At 35.1% G+C, this 21,618-nt stretch overlaps 3 protein-coding genes and 1 long non-coding RNA gene across 4 annotated transcripts; 2 read left to right on the top strand and 2 right to left on the bottom strand.

Annotated features, from left to right (window-relative positions):
* Positions 1-556: 556 nt before the first annotated feature.
* Positions 557-6,011, top strand: LOC110935731 (receptor-like protein 15). The gene is made up of 6 exons (XM_035989202.1): positions 557-731; positions 4,059-4,133; positions 4,222-4,377; positions 4,471-4,542; positions 5,618-5,761; positions 5,860-6,011. Exons 1-6 carry the CDS (start codon positions 557-559, stop codon positions 5,976-5,978), a joined length of 741 nt encoding a protein of 246 aa, XP_035845095.1. The 3' UTR covers positions 5,979-6,011.
* Positions 6,012-10,503: 4,492 nt separating this feature from the next.
* Positions 10,504-12,973, bottom strand: LOC110935730. Its single transcript, XM_022178080.2, has 2 exons — positions 12,784-12,973; positions 10,504-11,603 (listed from the first exon to the last, which is right to left on the bottom strand). The coding sequence occupies exon 2, from the start codon at positions 11,596-11,598 to the stop codon at positions 10,609-10,611; it is 990 nt and encodes a 329-aa protein (XP_022033772.1). The 5' UTR covers positions 11,599-11,603; positions 12,784-12,973; the 3' UTR covers positions 10,504-10,608.
* On the top strand, positions 12,482-18,012 carry LOC110932898 (receptor-like protein 56). The gene is made up of 6 exons (XM_022176150.2): positions 12,482-12,595; positions 13,038-13,071; positions 14,371-14,517; positions 14,649-15,646; positions 15,901-16,756; positions 17,891-18,012. The coding sequence occupies exons 1-6, from the start codon at positions 12,482-12,484 to the stop codon at positions 18,010-18,012; spliced, it is 2,271 nt and encodes a 756-aa protein (XP_022031842.2).
* Positions 18,013-20,099: 2,087 nt separating this feature from the next.
* LOC118491705 lies at positions 20,100-20,558 on the bottom strand. The gene is made up of 3 exons (XR_004891984.1): positions 20,420-20,558; positions 20,261-20,330; positions 20,100-20,167 (listed from the first exon to the last, which is right to left on the bottom strand). It is a non-coding gene; the product is annotated as an uncharacterized LOC118491705 (long non-coding RNA).
* Between the last annotated feature and the right edge of the window lie 1,060 nt (positions 20,559-21,618).

The raw sequence follows: 21,618 nt of genomic DNA, 5'->3' as shown, positions 1-21,618 counted from the left end.
GTATAATTCACAAGTATAGATAATTTACAAGTATAGATGTATAATACCTTTTAGTCTCAAACCGTATAAACTGCAATGCACATGTGCATATCAGTCACAAAAAAACTTATAAAGATGAGAAACACTGAATTATGCCAATCAGAGCAATCTCATCTCCTCTTGACGTCATTTTTATTCACTTTTACATAAGCACTTCAAATATAGTAAATGTAATAATTCAAAAGCAACATACGAACAGAAAAAAAAAACTTAAAATTAACACCGATTTACACAATAATAAACACTTACAAATGTCCAATCCGCATTGACCCATCCGGGATGGTCCGGTGGTGTAGTTGTGACCACGATGTTGGATTGACGGTGATGAACCTACAGTCACTAGCCATCTCCTTCACGCTCGCCCACTAACTACACGATGAACCGATCTGCATAAAAATGGAGAGATGCAGACGAAAAGAGATTACTTGAATTCTCATTGGAACACCGATTCAAGTCTCTGACTTCAAGATCACCTTCAAGTGTCCCATTCTGTATCTAGATCAGTTGATTCAAGTCAATGACGTTGCGGTTGTTCAAGATAACATTCAAGTGTCCCATTCTGTATCTAGATCGGTCGATGAGAGACAATATGAGAGACACTGGTACCCTCACCGGAACCCTAGACACACAGTTGTCATGGTCACCACCACCAGACCATCACCACCGCCGACTTATACCGCGCCGTGCAACCCGTGAACGTCGACTGCCGCTCCACCGTGAAATCCGTGAACGGCCGATGAGATACGAACGAACCCGTGAAATTTTTGGGATCGACCGTTGTTTACTGCCGTGAGAACCACCGTACACTCTTGTGCGCCGCCTGTACTCCGCCGTGAACAGTCGTGATCCCTTAATGTGTCGTTGCTGATGATGCAGATTGTGGTTTGGGAATGAATGAATTGAACTGGAGAAACCCTAAAACAGGGGACGTGTCTTATGTTACAGTTCAATATATTTACAATATATGCCACCGTGTGTTTTGTGTTGAGTTCAATATATTTACAATAATGCCATGTGTTCACATTGGTTCTCGCAGTTCTCGCAATAAAGGGTGGTTCCTAACGGATCCTTATCCTATATATACATACATACATATATATATATATACGTATAACTGCTAAGGTTCATCGGGGAACACTCAAAAAGTGAGAAACAACGGGGAAGCGGCTCAAACGAACTCCGATTGGACTCGTTCCAGTGGCGTTAGAAATGGCTCGTCGAACCCTAACTAAGATCTCTTAACCCTAAACCCTAAATCCTAACTCCTAAACTCTAAACCCTAAAGCTAAAAAATAAGGCTAAAACCTAAGCTAAACCATAAAATCTAAACTATAAACCCTAAAAGCTAAACCCGAAAGGCAAAGCTAAACCCTATAGCTAAACCCTAAAGCTAAACCCTAAACCTTAAAGCTAAACTCTAAACCCTAAAGCTAAACCATAAGGCTAAACCCTAAAGCTAAACCCTAGAAGCCAAACCCTAATATATTTAGGGTTTAGGGGTTATGATTTAGGGTTTAGGGTTAAGAGATCCTAGTTAGGGTTCGACGAGACAGTTCTAACGCCGCTGCAATGAGTTCAATCGGAGTTCGTTTGAGTGTGTTCCCTACTGTTCCCCACTTTTTAGTGTTCCCCAATAAACCTCACACTATGTGTGTGTGTGTGTGTGTATATATATATAGGAACAGGATCAGGAGAGAACGCCTCAAAGTGTGAGAACGGTGAGAACGATTCTCAGCCACAAGATCTTAGTGGTTTGTGGCTGAGATTGATGCGGTGACATTTTTGTAAATAATAGGGGTCTTGGAACTCCCAGAAGTGGTAAAATAGAAAGATCCAAACAAAGGTGCATATGCTAATCACATGCCATTTTCCCCCATTATATTTAAACGACAATAACTTTTTATACGTGATTATTTTTCGAAAAAAGTTACACCATAGAACTCAGCGTTTTTTTATCTTTCCAATAAATATACTATTAATATACTTGTCGAAAAAAAAATAACTGGGTTTTATGGCGTTTTAGACTAGGTATTTTCATGGCGTTTTTCTAAACTAGGTGTTTTTATGGCGTTTTAACTAGGTATTTTCATGGCATTTTTCTGAACTGAGTGCTTTATGGCGTTTTCATCTGAGTTTTTCATGGCGTTTTTCTGAACTGCATGTTTTACGGTGTTTTTCCAGTACAAATTATGATTTTTCTGAGCTCAAAAAATATTAATTTTAGGCAAATGGCTCAAAAATGGGTTTTTTGAGCTGTTGTAAATTATAGCTCAAAAAAATAGTTTTTTTGTTATGGCGTTTTAACTGGTGGCTCAAAAAATGGTTTTTTTGAGCTGTGTGTCTTCGGAGTATGAATTCTTTTATTTCCAATCACATTCCCCCAAAGCGACGGGTATGATGAAACTAATTAAATACTTGTGTTCACACTTGTTTACACTTGTTCACACTATAAGTTACACTTTGGACCCTTAAAATATTTATTTTTTTGTTATAGCGTTTTAACTAGAAGTTGACTCAAAAAAACGGTTTACACTTGTTCACACTATAAGTTACACTTTGTACCCTGAAAATATAGGTTTTTTTGTTATGTCGTTTTAACTGGGAGCTATATGACTAAAAAAATAGCTATTGATTGTTTTATGGCGTTCAAAAAAGTGGTTTTTTTGAGCTGTTCTAAATTGTAGCTTAAAAAATAGCTTTTGAGTGTTTTATGGCGTTCAAAAATGGTTTTTCTGAGTTGTTGTAAATTATAGCTTAAAAATAGCTTTTAAGTGTTTGGCTTTTTCTGAATTGGGTGTTTTTATGGCGTTTTATTTGAACACCCAGTTCATGTGAGTGGGTTTTTTTGACAATATTACCTCTTAGTGTAATTTAACATCAATGCCACAATTCACCACCAAAATCGTTCTCACCGTTCTCACACTTTTCACCGATCTCTCTAAATCTTGACCCTATATATATATACATATATATATATATATATATATATATATATATATATATATATATGGGGGCCGCTAAAATGAAACTCTCCCCCAGTTGTAATAACCGAGAGAACCACTTTCTAACCATTAGATCTTTAAGATGGATGAATAAGATTAAAAGTAATTAAAATAAATATTAAATAATTTTGTCTTATTCTGTTTTTAATATTTTAATGCAAAAGGGTAGTTTAGTAAATTTACTTTTTTTGTCTTTTTGTCTTTATTGTTTTTTTATTACTTTTTTGTATTATTATATTACTTGTTTTTTTAAAACAAAATTTTTTATTAAAAACCATTTTATATCCAGCTTTTTAAACACAAACAATTGGAGTCTGTTTGATACCATTCCTACGACTTCTTATTTCAGGAGACTATGTATATGAACATTTTCTTCTATAACAAGGCTTATAAGGTATCTGGGAAAGAAAAAAGAAATATACCTATTATATATTACAAATATGTTTTACACGAGTATGAGATAATTAATTCATTTGATAACTCATGTGGCCTAGCGTTATCATAGTGTGTATGAAAAGTGTTTCTTCCATTAATGTGGTTTAATGTGGTTAAGGTTTAAGCATCATGTTGAGTTGAATGTTGAACATAAGGTGTAGATCGTTAGAGTTCCATTAGAGGGTGTGAAAGTTAGCTGATAAAAAATTTTAAGAAATCAAATTTAATGTATAATGGGTTTAAGAATATCAGGTATCCAAGGTATGATGTACGTGTAAATATATAAAAATAAAGTACTTTGTTAGCAATAATCCTTACTCCATTCTTCCAAAGTACATATTAAACTTAACACCATGCTTTTGTTTTCTCATATAATTAGACGTAAGTGCTTAAATTAGATTGAGAAGCATAGAGAGTGTATCTCTTAGAGCTAACATTTTTTTAATATAATTCTCAATATCGTATAACAAACTGTAATGATAGCTAGTATGAAATAAATAGGTGTAAAAATAAATTACATACTTTGAAATCATGAGAAGTTAAATAGTACTTATAAGGCATTTTGTTTATTTTCTATTACAGCACTAAGTCATTTGACTAATCTGGAAAATTTGGATTTAAGTTTTACTGGTCTTAACGTCACACCAAGTATCGAAGGTAAAACGATTATCAAACATTTCATTCCTCAAGTCATCCATTATTATAAACATACAACAAAGTGGTTTTTCTCATAATATTGTTATAGGTTGTATGAGCTTAATGAAACTGGAGAGGCTACATAGTATATCTCTTGCAGATAACAAGTTCAACAAGAGCATCATCTCATGCCTAAGTTTCCTCCCATCTCTCAAGCTTCTTGATCTTAGTTCTAACGATTTGGGAAGTTCCTTTCCATTGCAAGGCATGTAATTTCTCGTGAAATCCTCATCATTAAGAAAAGTAAAATACTCATCTTTAGTACTGTTTATAAACTTAATATATTTCTTTTGTGCAGAATTATCTTCCTTGAGGAACTTAAATACACTTGACTTGAGCTCCTGTGGCCTTCAATCACTCACATTAAATGGTTATGTTGTTAAAAAAACACGATTTTCTTTTCTCTCATTTTACAAGATCCATTTTTGTGCATCCCTATTCAAACCATAACTATATTAAGTATATATGTTTATATGCAAATGCATCATCTCCTGTTCGAACTATAACTATATACTCCTAATCTATACCATTTAAGCACGAGAAAGCCGCACAACATGTCGAGTCCAAAGGTTCTCTATGAATGTGGTTTTTAAAAGACTTGGTTTTACTATTCAAAAAAGGGTAGCGGCGTAGTTCGTTGCACGTTTACCTTCTATTTCGATGTCATTTCTAATTGAAGGCTGAAAAAATATATGTTTTATTAAAAATTTTAAGCAAGAATTTATTACATCTAACTAAGAAGGCCTCAAATTAGGGATGAGAATGGTACAGTACCCGTACTTGTATCTGTACCAGTACCGAAAACATCGGTACCGAATTTGAACAAAATTGGGTCCCAAATACCGTACCAAATATATTGGTATGGTACGGGTATTTCGGTATGGTACCCGCTTTGGTACTTGTTTGTTTTATTTTAGTTTTTGAGCACCCATACAAGTACTATATAAGTAAAATTGGCACGAATGTAAATATAGTTCAAGTACCAAATAGGTAAAACAGGTACGAGTATCAAAACCATATGGGTATCAAATATGTAAAATTAATACGAGTACTATAAATACAATAATATGAAATAGAACATAATATAAAAAAATTTTAAAGTTTTATATAAAATTCGGTACAAGTACCATTTTTACCCGTACCAATATCGAAAGTACCGTATACCAAAATCAATAAAACTGGGTATCAATACATGTACCGAGTACCTAAAATCAGTACGGCAGTACGGGTACGGTATGGGTACGCGTACAAGTATTTGGGAAAAATGCTCATCCCTACTTGACATGGAAAAATCTTGATGATGTTTTGTGTAGAAACTCAACACGATATTTACATACCAAGATAATATCTTTTACTTGTTGTAGTGGAATGAATTTTAGAATTGTTTCAGCCAAAGTCTTAATTGGACGACATTCTGCTTTGTCTCGTGTGCATGAACTATTCAGGTACCATGAGCAACCTGGTGCACTTGAACCTTGATTCCAACATCTTCAATATTGACGACATGAAGTTCATTGCTGCATTTCCATCCCTAAGATTTCTTTCTTTGGAGCGTTGCTTCATTGAGGGAGGAAGACTTTTTGCTAATGGTTTGTTTCTGTCACTTGCTCCAACACCATTTCAGTATTCTCAACTAACTTAAGTGGATTGCTGACCTGCTACTGTGGTTATTGAATGATGTTTTCAGGAGTACCTAATTTGCCTTACTTGGAAGTTCTCCTCTTGAGTACAAATAATTTCAATGAAACATTGCCGATAGAAGGTCAGCTTCTTTCGTTTTCCTTTGTTAGTTATTGGGGAATATGAGGGAAGTATGTTGTGGGTGCTTTTGAGCTGCATCAATGCTGTATAATGAAAGTGTGGTTGATAAGGTGGAGTGTATCTTAGCCACATTTGTCAAACTTACCATAACCACTCTCTCCTCAACATAAGCAAATCAGTTTTTTTCACTATTTTTCTTTACAATTTGCCAATCACTGAAAACCCTACGAGCTTCGTACGCTTCCCATGCCTGACGCCATAACCAATTATTAAATTTAAATAAAAAATAACTCAAAGCATGGTTGCAAAGGTTCTGAGACGCTCCCTAGTCGGTCAACCGGGAAGTTGATAGTACTCGGCCTAGGTGGAGAGTACTCGGACATGTTAACTTATAAAGAAATTAGTTTCTAGAAATTAAATACATGTCAAATAACATAAATTTACTAATATTTATAACAAAATGCGTGAAAATGATATTATTTCTTTAATATGATAGGCATATAAATTATGTTTTATTTTTTTAAGTCAAACTTGGCCTGAGTTGACCTATAGATCCGATTCTGGCTGAGGTTGACCACGTTGGATCGATTCCGAATAATTAGGCGGAGTTGAAGAAAGTCGTCTCAGCAGCCAACTTGTAGCGACTACTCGGGGAATTCTCAGCTTTAGAGACTTTGTTTTACAACCATGATTCAAAGTAAAACATAACTAAAGTTATTTATTTTAAAGTTGATAAAAACAAAAGATTAATAGGGATCAACTCAATTCTCATTGTTTCATTACAATATATAGATAAATAAAACTGTAAACCCTAAAGCCCATAAGTAATGGGTTGGGCCAATTACACACAGTTTAACAACATACTTCAGGATGATGTTAAATAGGTACTTCAGGACCTGGATAAATAAACTGACACTACCGGATCAGCTATGCTGCCTCATTAAAAACCTTACTAAGAAAACCCAGTGGGACAAAACTTAGTTAAGGGAAAAAGAGTACAGCGTGTATAATTCTCCCCCTTAATTCAACAAACATCTTTCAATCTATGAAGACAGATCTTGTGTGATAGCTGCTCGAAACTACTTCTAAGTAAAGATTTTGTGAACAAGTCAGCTAGATTTTCACTTGACTTAATCTGGCGAACATCAATTTCCCCTTCCTTTTGCAAGTCATATGTCGAAAAGAACTTTGGTGAGATGTGCTTTGTTTGATCACCTTTAATGTAACCTTCTCTGATCTGAGCTATGCAAGCAGCATTGTCTTCATAAATAATCGTCGGCTCCTTCTTGATCTGTTCTAATCCGCATGCTTCTTGTATGTGATTAATCATTGATCTCAACCACACACATTCTCGACCAGCATCATATAGTGCTATCAATTCGGCATCATTTGATGATGTTGCTGTAAGTGTTTGCTTAATTGACTTCCAAGAAATTGTTGTGCCACCGTATGTGAATACATAACCTGTCTGAGATTTTGCTTTGTGAGGATCTGATAGATATCCGGAATCAGCATACCCAACAAGCTGGGACTTTTGATCTTTCTGATAGAAAAGACCTAAATCTTGTGTCCCGCAAATATACCGGAATATATGTTTTACATCATTCCAGTGTCTACGTGTTGGATTCGAACTGTATCTCGCTAGTACATGTACTGCAAATGCAATGTCAGGTCTTGTGTTATTTGCGAGATACATAAGGGCACCGATCGCGCTTAAGTATGGTACTTCTGGACCAAGTACTTCTTCGCCTTCTTCTTGAGGGCGATAAGGATCCTTCTGTGGATCTAGCGGTCGGACAACCATAGGTACGCTAAACGGATGTGCTTTATCCATATTGAACCGTACTAACATCTTCTGGATGTAGTTTGATTGATGGACAAATGTGCCATTGCACAGATACTCAAATTGTAGTCCGATACATAATTTTGTCATACCAAGATCTTTCATTTCAAATTCCTTTTTTAACAACTGAGCAGCTTTCTCTATCTCTTCAGGAGATCCGATGATGTTGATATCATCAACATAAACTGCTATTATAGTGAAATTTGAGAGTGATCTTTTTATAAAGACACATGGACTGATTACATCAGACTTGTATCCTTCTTTTTCGAGATATTCACTAAGTCGATTGTACCACATACGACCAGATTGTTTAAGACCATATAAGGATCTCTGGAGCTTTATAGAACACATATCTCGAGGTGTTGATTTTAATGCTTCAGGCAATTTTAATCCTTTAGGGATTTTCATGTAGATGTCATTTTCAAGTGTCCCGTATAAGTATGCGGTGATGACATCCATTAGTCTCATATGAAGTCCTTCAGAGATTGTGAGGCCGATTAGGAACCTAAGGGTTATCGCATCCACTACAGGGGAATACGTTTCCTCATAATCAACTCCGGGGATTTGGGAAAACCCTTGTGCTACAAGTCGAGCCTTATATCGTACAATCTCATTCTTTTCATTTCTCTTTATTGCAAACACCCATTTATAACCTACTGGTTTGACGTCTATGGGCGTTCGGACTACAGGTCCGAAAACATGTCGCTTTTCGAGCGAATTCAATTCGACGTTTATGGCTTCTTGCCATCTTGGCCAATCATTTCTGTGCATGCACGCTTCTAAAGTTTTTGGTACGTAATCATTTTCATTGATTACATCCGTTGCTATAGCATATGCAAATATATCATCAACACGTGTTTTATTCCGGTTCCACATTGTACTATCTTGTACATAATTAATAGAGATCTCATTTTCGTTCGGTACCGGTGTTTCTTCTGAAACTTCATTTTCCTCTGGATTCATAGTTGTTTCGTCTGGGACATTTACCTCTACCGGGGTTTCACTTATAATCTTTTGGGAGTTTTCACCAACTACGTTACTTTGCTCTTTTCGTTTCCGTGGGTTTTTGTCTTTGGAACCGATTGGTCTCCCACGCTTTCGTTGTATAGTAATCGCTTCTGGGATTACTTCAATTCGAGCAGGTGCATTTGATGCTGGTACATGTGACTTTGTCACTCTATTCGTGTCTGTGAATGCATCTGGTAATTCATTCGCTATTCTTTGCAAATGTATGATCTTTTGGACTTCATATTCACATTGACCACTTCGGGGGTCGAAATTTGATAGCGATGATGCATTCCACGTTATTTCTTGTGTTACCAGTCTTTCTTTGTCCTTATCTCCCCCTAAGACTGGGAACATTGTTTCATCAAAATGACAGTCAGCATACCGTGCTGTAAACATGTCTCCCGTCATTGGTTCTAAATATTTAATTATGGACTGGGAGTTATAACCAATATAGATACCCAGCCTTCTTTGGGGTCCCATTGTAGTACGTTGTGGTGGCGGTATTGGTACATATACCGCACAACCAAAAATTCTAAGGTGGGACAAACTTGGTTCTCGTCCAGAGACCAGTTGCAATGGGGAGTATTCGTGATCAGCAGTTGGTCTCAATCTAACCAGTGCAACAACATGCAAAATAGCATGACCCCATGCAGAAGATGGTAATTTACATCTCATTAAGAGTGGTCTAGCGATTATTTGTAATCGTTTTATCAGAGATTCAGCTAAACCATTTTGTGTGTGAACATGAGGTACTGAATGTTCAACGTTGATCCCGATTGACATACAATAGTCATTAAAAGCTTGAGATGTGAACTCTCCTGCATTATCCGTCCGGATGTTTCTAATTTGATTATCGGGGAAATTGGCTCTCAATTGTATGATTTGAGCTAAAAGTCAGGAAAATGCTACATTTCGAGTAGCTAAAAGGCTCACATGTGACCACCTTGAGGATGCGTCTATTAAGACCAAGAAATAGCGGAATGGTCCACACGGAGGATGAATATGCCCACAAATATCCCCTTGGATTCTTTCTAAAAATGATGGGGTTTCATATATCAATTTAGTTTGTGAGGGCCGAGTTATAAATTTGCCCAGAGAGCATGCTGCACATGATAAGTCTTGTGGTAGCAAAACTTTTAAGTTTTTGAGGGGGTGCCCGGTTGCACTTTTGATTATTCGTCTCATTATTATGCTACCAGGGTGACCTAGACGGTCATGCCATATATTGAATGTGTCTTTATCTAACAGCTTTTGGTTACTCACCATGTATGATTCGATAGGATTGATATTAGTACAATATAATCCAGAGGATAACGCTTCTAATTGTTCAACAATTGTTTCTTGGCCATTTTTGTTTGAAGTAATTTGAAGATATTCAATATTATTTTCAGATATTGTTTTTAGGTGGTAACCATTTTTTCAAATATCTTTAAAGCTAAGTAAATTTCTTCTGGATTTACTAGAATATAATGCATTTTCGATAGTTAATTTGGTACCCGAAGATAATGTTATGTGTGCTCTGCCGGAGCCTTCGATAGGTTACTGACACCATATATAGTACTAATCGGTGTCTCTGCCGGAGACAACTCTTAGAAAAATTTCATATCTTTGAGAATAGTGTTAGTACTAACGCTATCTACCTGACATTCATCACCAATAATAGCTCTACTGGAGCTAGCATGCATATTTCTTCAGGAAATAAATAAAAAAAAATAAAAGTTAATGCAAAAAAAATAAAAATAAAACATTGAAAGAGTTTCAAACCAAAACAAATACCAAGGTCACAGTGTGAAAAGTAAAACATAAAAGGTACATTAAATATGTTTAAACATCACGAACATTTTCAATGAAATCACATGCATCCAAATGAACGTCTGATATCGTGGCTGAAGGTTCATTCTCAATCAGATTAGTTTCAGCATTCTTTCCTTTTTCTTTCATCATACGTTGATATGTCTCAACGAGGTGTTTAGGGGTGTGACATGTGCGGGAACAATGATTTGACATCCCACATTTATAACAAATATTGTTTTGGTTCCCGCTACTTTTTCCTTTCGAAGGTCGCCCCGTATTGTGTCGACTCGATACACCACCGCTATGTTTAGTTTTATGGGACTCCCGACGCCATGTATATCCTCGTCCTCGACCACGACCACGACCTCTGCTGGGGCCGCGGCCTCTACCTCTACCTCGTCCGCTTTGATAATTGGCCACATTCGCTTCAGGGAATGGGCTTGCACCGGCAGGTCGCGATTGATGATTTTGTAGTAGGAGCTTGTTGTTTTGCTCCGCGACCAGAAGACATGATATCAATTCAGAATACTTAGTAAATTGACGTTCCCTGTATTGCTGCGACAGGAGCATATTTGAGGCATGGAACATTGAGAAAGTTTTTTCAAGTATGTCTTCATCGGTAATTTTCTCACCACATAATTTAAGTTCAGAGGTAATGCGGAACAGGGCAGAATTATACTCACTAGCGGTCTTAAAATCCTGTAGTCGTAAATGAAGCCATTCATAGCGGGCTTTGGGGAGTAAGACCAACTTCTGGTGGTCAAAACGTTCTTTGATGTTTGTCCATAATTCAAGAGGGTCCTCAACAGTTAGATATTCCCGCTTTAGATATTCATGAAGATGATGGCGGAGGAATATCATGGCTTTCGCTTTATCTTGAGGTTTACTTTGATTACCATCAATAATTGTCTCCCCTAAATTATTTGCCGTCAAATGAATTTTAGCATCAAGAGTCCACGGGAGGTAGTTGTTACCCGAGATGTCAAGTGCGGTGAATTCAAGCTTTGGTAAATTCGACATTTTGTCTACAAATGAAAGAAGCATGGATTTAAAATGGAGCCGCAATATAAAATATATTCATTGTAGGAGAACTTCAGGTTCTCTAAATGTAGAACTTCGGGTTCTATATGTTAAGCTGTTGTTATATAATAATAAAAGTATATTATATATATGATGATGATATGATAAAGAATAGATTAAAATACGATTGCCTTTCTTGATAATAACAAGTGGAAACAATTCAACAAATGATAATCTTCGCGATTGATGGTTTTGTAATGGACTTGAGAATTTGCCAACCGTCCTAACTCCTTTCAAACTTAAATAAAAATAATCGATAAATACCTTAAATTAATATTATTTATAAATAAATAATACATTAATTTGTTTTGAGATGGAAAACAGCTATAACACACTTAAAGTTTATTTATTATTAAATAAATGAGGAGAAATATCTAGCAAATTCTCAAATCTCAAATCAGGAAGATAATAATTCTTTTTTTTTTCTTCAGATTCGTCATATCCTTCTCTATCTCCATTTCAAAACCTTATTCTAACAATAATTTGCAAGGGAAAAGAGAAAAAAAATTAATAAATAAACCCCACAAATCTTCATCAAGGGCATCCACAACCAAAAAAACCATAGGAAATCACCGGTACATACGCCGATCCAGATTACAAATCCGCCATTCCTCTCGCCGTTGACAACCGGCCGTTTTGTCCGGCCACTGAACCGGCGAAGGCCATCCGGAGAACGTGTTCGACATCAAGTACTTCTCTCGCGATCAACGTCGTAACCTAGTTGTGTCGATTCGCCGTCGTCGAGCAAACTCGCCGGTCGGTTATTGTATTATTATTATTATTTTCTTCCTTTTTTTTTTCAACAGAACCAGACGTGATGCACATGGGCCGGTCCGCCGGTGAGTATATTCGTCGGCCGGAGAAAAGTTTTCAGATCAGAAATTTTATGTATGATGCGTTTTGTTCGGTTGTTGGTGGCGGCAGTGACCGCCGGATTGTTAGGAAAAAAAATATTGTTCTTTGATTTTCAATTTGAAACTTTGAATTTGAACCGTGTCAGTTTGAAGAAAAAAAAAACTAACTTAATTGTGTATGGTTTCTAACCTAATTTACAAAAAAACAGGACAGTCCTACTTTCTTCTAAAGTTTCAAAGAAAATTGCAGAAAAAAAAAATGACAGTGTACCCGGATTTGATGAACAACAATTATCTGAATCCAGGCCAGTAAATTCCCTGATGAATAGAGCGACTCGTGCTGATAACGTGATAAAAACAAAAGATTAATAGGGATCAACTCAATTCTCATTGTTTCATTACAATATATAGATAAATAAAACTGTAAACCCTAAAGCCCATAAGTAATGGGTTGGGCCTAAAATGTCTGGTTTATAACAAAAGTGAATTGAAAGTTTTGTACTTTATCTTTATATTCAATTTCAGGTGACATCATTTGCCTTTAAATTTAACGAGTTTTGTACTTAATGTTTCAAAATTCTACATGGTTTGTCTTGTCATAATCCAGTTAATTTTAACCATTAAGTATTAAGTGAAGGGTAAATATGTTCTTATACCTAATTATTTAAAACCCTTTTATTAATTAAAAAATTGATATATCTCTGTACAGAAACAAACATTATTAATTAAATATAGCCTATAAGAAAAAGTAACATCAAAAACCGTGAAAAACTAAAAAGACTCCCTATGACTCGATAATACTAATGACCCCAGTTCTTCAACATGTGAGTAATAACCAATGGTCACATTTGAATTATTGCAACATTTTATGTGTTTTAGTCCTTTGTCAAAATAATGCGATTTTTTTTTCTTTTATGGTTTTGAAACTGAACTTATTACTCTTTTTAAATAATATTTCTTGTTAAACAAAGGTGTTATTTTGTAGTTAAACAAAAAAGCACTACTCCCTTCACGAAGAGATCGAAGCCACAAGTTCAAATTATATTTTTAGGTTCAATAAAAATATATCTGTCAACATACCAACACAAGAATCAATTGAAAGTAATTGATAAAACATTACTTGTATAGATTTTCAGTCTTTGTTTAGTAATATACATATTTAGGCAAAAGATCAAATACAAATAATCTTAACATACTAAACATACAAATTGAAGGAAAACCCAAAAAGACAAGGTGTCATTTTTGTAACTACCAACTATCAAAGTTACAACCAAAAATACCTAAAAAAACACAAATTTTTTTTAACTTTTTTTATTAAAAAATCGCTACATTTCGTTAGCAAAAAAAAAAATTTTTTTTTTGGCTGCTACTAAAAGTAGCGATTTTTAATAAAAAATGTTAAACAATAAAATAAAATAATTTGTGTGTTTTTTTTTATTTTTTTTTATTTTTTTAGGTTTTTTGGGGGGTTTAGTTTTTAGCATTTTAGCTTGGGTGGGTGGGGGGGGGGGGGTTAGGTTTTTTTTAGGTTTTTGGGGGTGGGGGGGGGTTAGGTTTTTTTTTAGGTTTTTTTTGTGGGGGGGGCGGGTTTAGGTTTTTGGGGGGTGGGGGGTAGGTTTTTTTTAGGTTTTTGGGGGGTGGGGGGGGTGGGGGGTTTAGGTTTTTTTTTTTGGGTGGGGGGAGTGGTTAGGTTTTTTTAGATATATTTGTAGAGTAACTTTGATAGTTATTGATAATTACAAAAATGTCACCTTGTCTTTTTGAGTTTTCCTTCAATTTGTATGTTTAGTATGTTAAAATTATTTGTACAAGAACTTTACCCTACATATTTAATCCTCTCTTGTTGTCTTCCATATAGCTTTCACATCTTTTCACCGTCTGGAGGTCTTAGATCTGAGTAACAACAATTTTTTTGGGAGCATCCCATCAAACATAAAGTTACTATCTTCTCTGAAAGCTGTATCATTTTCTAAGAATAAGCTCAATGGATCATTACCCGATCATGGTAAGTTATCAAAAGCAAAATTGTATACACAACCTAATAGTTAGTTAACCTTTTTGTCAACAAATGTCCATGCTAGTGCAAGCCGTTTTTACTCTTAAAGAGTGAATCATACTTTTTTTTTAATTTGACAGGGATTTGCGAGTTAAAGAACCTCCATGAGCTAGATCTTAGTGCTAACATGTTTGGTGGAAACCTGCCGGAATGTCTCAAAACGCTATCATCTCTTAGGTTGTTTGATATCTCGTCAAACCGATTCTCCGGAATGCTTTTGCCATCTTTGATTGCTAATCTCACATCTCTGGAGTACATTGATGTTAGTCATAACAAATTTGAAGGCTCATTCTCTTTTAGCTCATTCTCTAATCATACAAAGCTTGAGGTTGTTGAATTAACAAGTGACAATGACAACTTCATGGTGGAAACAGAAGAACCTATAGGTTGGACTCCTATGTTCCAGTTGGTAGTTCTTGTGCTATCTAATTGCAATGTGAATAGAGCAAAAGGAAGTGTTCTTCCTGGATTTCTAGTTAACCAACACAAGTTACAAGTGCTAGACATATCTCACAACTCCATACAAGGAAAACTTCCTAATTGGTTGATTAAAAACAACACAATGCTGGAACTTCTTAATCTAAGGAACAACTCATTTTGCCATAATTTCCTTATGCCATTTTATAGGAATCCTAATATATGGTGGCTGGATTTGTCTGGAAATCTCATGATAGGTGTTATTCCTAAAGATATACAAAAGTTCCTTCCCTATATAACTAATTTGAATTTGTCCAGGAATTCTTTAGAGGGTGCCATACCGTGTTCAATTGGTGATATGTGGCAATTAGAGAAACTAGATTTATCTAGTAATCAATTGTCCGGAGAAGTACCAACAGGACTGCTTACGAACCTCTCTGAATTGTTTGTATTAAAGCTATCAAATAACAGACTGCATGGTGAAGTACTTTCAGGAAACTTAAGCTTCGGTAACATTGAGAGCATTCACTTGGATAGTAACTATTTCTCAGGGAAAATTCAAAGTGCGCCCAACAAAACGAGTACATTGTCTCAACTAACAGTTTTGGATATTAGCAATAACCTTTTTACAGGTTTGGTTCCTCACTGGATAGGTTGGAAGGTCAGTTTCCTTGTGGAATAGCTTCACTCCGGTTTCTCGATATCTCAGAAAATTATTTTTCCGGTACCATCCCACCGTGCTTAAATTTGCAAATTGTTGAGCATCTTCATATGGGTTCTAATTTATTAACTGGATCAATGCCCAACTCTTTTCGTAGTATGTTAAGTATTTTGACTTTGGACATTGGCAACAATAGTTTGTCAGGAACGATTCCTGAATTTCTCGGTGAACTATCGGACTTACGGATTCTTCAGTTAAGAAAAAATAAGTTTAGTGGCTCTATTCCAAAGCAGTTGTGCCAGTTAACCAGTGTGAGTTTGATTGATCTATCTAGTAATTCTCTTTCTGGTCAAATACCTCCATGTCTAAAAAATATTGCTCGCCCAACGTACCAGGCTTTCATGGAGACTAGCTACCATTCATACCATAGGAATTCTTTTTACAATTATAGGAGCATTCTAAATAAGAAGTTTAATATCCATGACTCTGATAACTTGTTTGAGACACAAGACGAAATTACGTTCACAACAAAAACCCTCGCTCTATTCTACAAGGGAGGCATTCTCAATATCATGTCGGGATTAGATCTATCTTGTAATAAATTAACCGGTGATATCCCTAAAGAGTTGGGATTGTTAACACATATTCGTGTTTTGAACTTGTCTCACAATGTGTTAACAGGACCAATTCCAGTGAGCTTATCAAATCTCACAGATATTGAGAGCTTAGACCTTTCTTCAAATGGTTTGACAGGGAAAGTTCCGGTTGAACTTATTAAGCTACACTCTTTAGCTGTTTTTAATGTTTCTTACAACAATTTATCAGGTAAACTCCCAGAAATGAAAGAACAATTTAGTACATTTACCAAAGAGAGCTATGAAGGGAATCCACTTCTTTGTGGACCACCATTAGAGTATAAATGTACGACTGAACCACACGAAACCTATCAATTAAATGAGGAAGAAACATATGAAAAATGGCATGATGTTGATATGACATCATTCTATGGAAGTTCTAGTTCCACATGGTTGGTGTTCATGTTTGGATTTGCCATTCTTCTTTACATCAATCCTTATTGGCGTAAAAGGTGGTTGGACTTCGTTGAAGAATGTTTGTATACATGTTACTACTTCTTTTATTATATAGGAAGGAAAATCTCTATGTTATTTCGAAAGTAGGCCATGCTTTTTAATTTCAAGGTATCTACACTTCATCATTATGATATATGTGCGATATAATTCAGCTACACAAACAAGCGTGCTATATATCATATTCATACACACACACACACACCCACCTATATATATATATATATTACACTGAGGTTTGTATTAAAAAATTTGGTTTTGATTGGTTTTTTCGTTCGTTCTCACGATTTTCGCAATATTTAGCGTTCTCAAGATAACTCTCCCCTATAGGATTAGGTTCATTTGTTCACAAATACAACTTCTTGAGAGTGAACTAATCTTGACCCTTGATATTTTTTAGATTAAAAGGGTAAGATTGACATTACCCAAATATTTTTAATTAAAATCCCTTAATTTTCTCATCTCTTAACTCTCTCTCTCTCTCTCTCTGTCACTCTCTCTCTCTCTCTCTCACTCTCTCTCTCTCTCTCTCTCTCTCTCTCTCTCTCATTTTTTATTACTAGTAGGGTGCCCGCGCGATGCGGCTGGGGCGACACTTTGCATTACGGCACTCGTTTCTAGTAGTGAAGTCATATGGATAATACTTTTTTTGTATAATTCATTTCATATCCGTTGCATTGTTTCCACGTGGTATTTGATCTTTGTATTGGCTATCCGTAAATGAACATTCGAGAAACAAAATAAGGGAATTTTTAAGTTTAAGAGTTTTTGTTTCTTTTTCTTTTTTGGGGTACTTACTATGAAGATTTGTCTAGTTCTCGATCTTATGATACCATGATTGTCCGATTGAATAAAAAGGTAAGAGCATTAGTGGGACGATACAATTTATGTTTCATCTCTAACAGATTGCATGAATAGCACAAATAGAAACAATGGAACTTCTGCTATATCGTTTACTTATAAAAATACATTAGTTTCTAAAAATAATACACTTTTTTGTAATCATATTTCACACCAACCTAATTTTGTTAAAAGTAGGTGTTAGCAAAATGATGGTAGGTATTTATAATGAAATAAATGGAAAAAGAAAAATCATGTTTGACCTCCAAACATTTACTCTTAAAGCTTTATTTATTATGAATATGTACATACCCAGTGTTATCGCTAGACGCTACCCAATACTTGATCAAAGAATACATGACACCAAAGTGGAAATTTTGGACCATCAAAGACTGGAACATATCTTTGTTTCTTGGTCTTATATTTCTTATGGTTTGAATACCCAATGGCCATTACCTCAAGGTTTTTACAGTGTTGAGGGATGGGTCTCCAAATAAAGAATTATGACTTTATTTTGCAGCTAATTCCTTCTTCACAAACCTGTCAACAAAATAAAAAAACTTTCATTCTCTTTAACATATGGAAAAGAATGTACACTTGGACAAAATCCGACCCGTTTAACATGTTTCGTTTTTAGTTGTTTTCTTCATACAACTCTTAAGAGAACAAACATGACCTGAATCGACCAGTTCTTAAGTAAATAGGCCAAAATTCTCCGTATACCCCACATGTCAAACCTTTTTTAGCACGGATCTTCACCACTCCATACAAGCAGATGCACCTAAACTATATAATCAAAATAACCATAACTATATAATCAACTGTAATAAAACTGTTTGTAGGATAATCCATGCTTCTAATAGCAGCAACTACATTAATGGCAACATTACAAAATAAACACACTTGAAGTCCATTCACCTTGTAGTCCCACGTCACAATTTTTGGCAACATAACTGAATAAATAGTTAAATACACACTTCAAAGTTATTAACACACAAAAAAACGGAAAGTCGACCAATTACATATGCATAAAAAAGTCGATATAACTCGCACTAAATTCACATGAGGTTTAAATATTAAGACACATGAGCTTTAAGATTTAAACTGGGTCATCATAACTTTTTAAAAGTCATTACTTTTGAGGAAATTTAGCCCATGGCTGTAATATTTCTTCGTAGCATGAATTTTAATGTTGTGATTATCACTTTCTCTACTTTATTTATCAAGTGAATTAAGGGATGAAGTACCCTAGTGAACCGGATTTTTCCCAAACAGTAATAGAGGTCAGGTAGAACGGAAATCATACCTAGTGCAGGATGAAAGACTCTAGTGAATTGGCTTTCTCACCCTTTATAAACCATTTGCCCGAACACTCCAATCTAAAAGGCCAAAAGAATAAGATACTAAAAAATATAATTACTGGTCAAATAAAAAAAACTATAGGTGATACTGATTTAGCTTAGTTACCTGAGTAGCCTCTGATCAAGAGTGAGATAAAGGTTGTCCCAGTCAGCCCATACTCCAAATCTCTGTTGACAGAAAGGGAAGCTATTTTAATGTTATGTCGATTCGTAATAATTACAGTAGATGAACACCACCATTGACCGAATAAATAACAACTCGAACATGCCCCTGAAACATATCATTTCACAAGTAACTAAGTGAAACTGTGACCTAAACATAAAGAAATGTGACTCTCTTTTAGTTATGCGGATGCGAATTTTAAACAGGCCTTGAATGATGTCATTAGTGCCTTCATTGTTGCTTTGGCAAATTTAGATGCTTTTCCTCTCAGTTTGATGGTGTTAGCCCCTTTAGCGCATCTTGGTCCAACGAGTGCAATACTAAGATAATTTCACAGAAAACTACGTACACATGATTAACGTTAGATATAAATTAAATAACTTTAAGTTGGCAGCTACACATAAACAAATGCGGCATCGTATCACAATTTTGTCATCCATTTCATATTTTAGTATACCCCCTTCTGGGTTACTTATTGCTGTGTAACTTCCACTATGTTTGAACCTCCTATCGCTAAGCTACCACTATATATGTGTAGTATTCCACTGGATGTTCATGTAGTTGTCTGTAAAAAGCCATTGTGCTTCAACAGGGGCTCATGACAGGGTTCAGGCCCTCATAATTCGATAGAAATCTGCATTTCAAATCACAAAGTTATGAGTAAAATGACTTGATATATGACTTATCAACGTTAATATTCAGTAAATAAAATAAAATATTCTGATTGAACGGGTCATTTTCGTGTTAACCCGCGAAATTCACTTGTGTTCAGTTTCAAGTGTCTTGACATGACTTTTTGGTGCATGTATAGTGTGTAGTTTCAACAATAAACCGGTTACATACGCTTCATTTATCATTTCTTGAGTTTATAAAACTCAGTTTGTGTTATTTTTAAAAGACAGCTCTTCAATTCCTTTTTTGTATTTTCTTCCTTAACGGAGTTATTTAAAAGGAGAGTAACAATGAAGTTGTTAGGTAAATTGTTATAAGCACAATCATACCTTATCAGCATTTAACCCAGCATCCTCAAAAATGATGAAAAAGCATCTGCAAATAGAACTTCTGCCCACTGCAAGTTTTGAATTTCAAGTATCAGAACTAAACTAACTAATTAATTGGAAAAAAAATAATGAAAGATGAGTAAAAAGTACAGGAGTTTTACCTTGTGACATATCACCTGTTGGTGTACGTATCACAACATTATATCCTCATTCTAATGTACAAAAATATATCTATATACAAACATTAATAGACCAAAAACAATGTTCCAGATCACCGAAATCATAACAAACTGAAAACAACCGGAGCAAGTGAAACATACCTAATCGTCGGATTGGTCTTAGAGATTGATGATCTGACCAGATCTGAGACATGTAGATGTCGATTCATTTCAGGAGCTCACAACCATTACCCTTCGTAAGGCGACATCTCAAACCGTCGCTGATATGGCGGAACCCTAACCCTAATGTTGAGACTTTCATCACCTCCGATTTCCCTTTGTCTTCGCCATCGACATCTGGAACGGATTTGGGATTTGGTCTCTGAGTGAAAAAAAAAAACAATAATTAAAAAAGGTTTGTTGAGAGATAACGAGATCTGTAGATCTAGTTTTTAAATTTTGAATCTCACTCGGATACGTGAATGGATATTGAGGTTATTGTGGATCTTATTTTTTAATTTTGAATCTCCCTTGGATACGCGTGTGTAAATCGTTCAATTTTAATAGATTTGTGGAAAAGGCCAGTTTAACCTTCCAATACAATTTATAAAATAGTATAGATATAGATTAGAGGATAAACTTTAGTACTGCAATTTAAAGTTTAAATTTTAAAAATTTTCCCGCTTGGTTAACAATAAAATTTTGTTACCCCTTTAAAGTAGGAAGTTCTGTTAAAATTTGACTAAAATGTAAAGGAAATTTTTAATCAATTATTCAACAATGGTTTTACTTTTAAATTGATAATGATTTTACCTTTTTAATCTATATTTTACTTCTGACGACGACTAAAAGTACGTTGAGCTTTAATCACTTGTACACTAAGGCATCATCAATCTGTACATTTTAATCCGTACGTCAATACTGACCAAGACAAACATCGAAACGTCGAAAAAAATTAGAAGGTCGCCATGGTACCTTCAATATTTTTAATACATCATAGTTTATGAAAAGAATAGGTAAAAGAATTATAAGTTTGTTGTTGAGGGGGAAAACTGTAACTAATTATTTATAATTTTATTAAAACTCAAGAATTTAAGTGTAATGAGTTTAGGGGCTAAAATATAAATAGTGTTTAAAAGACCAAACTACCCTCATTTTAGGGGCCTTTCTATAAATAAAGGGAGGGGGGAAGTTCTTATTTTTTGGGTATCTTAAAATGCTCTTGCCTCATGCATTATAATATAGTATAGACTAGTAGGGTGCCCGCGCGATGCGGCGGGGGCGACACTTTGCATTGCGGCACTCTGGTAGTTTTCTTATTAGTATAATAATTATGATAACATTATTGTGGTGGATATATG

Source organism: Helianthus annuus, chromosome 4 (genome assembly GCF_002127325.2).
Source record: "Helianthus annuus cultivar XRQ/B chromosome 4, HanXRQr2.0-SUNRISE, whole genome shotgun sequence".
Classification (NCBI taxonomy): Eukaryota; Viridiplantae; Streptophyta; class Magnoliopsida; order Asterales; family Asteraceae; genus Helianthus; species Helianthus annuus.
This window is presented reverse-complemented; position numbering and strand designations above follow the sequence as displayed.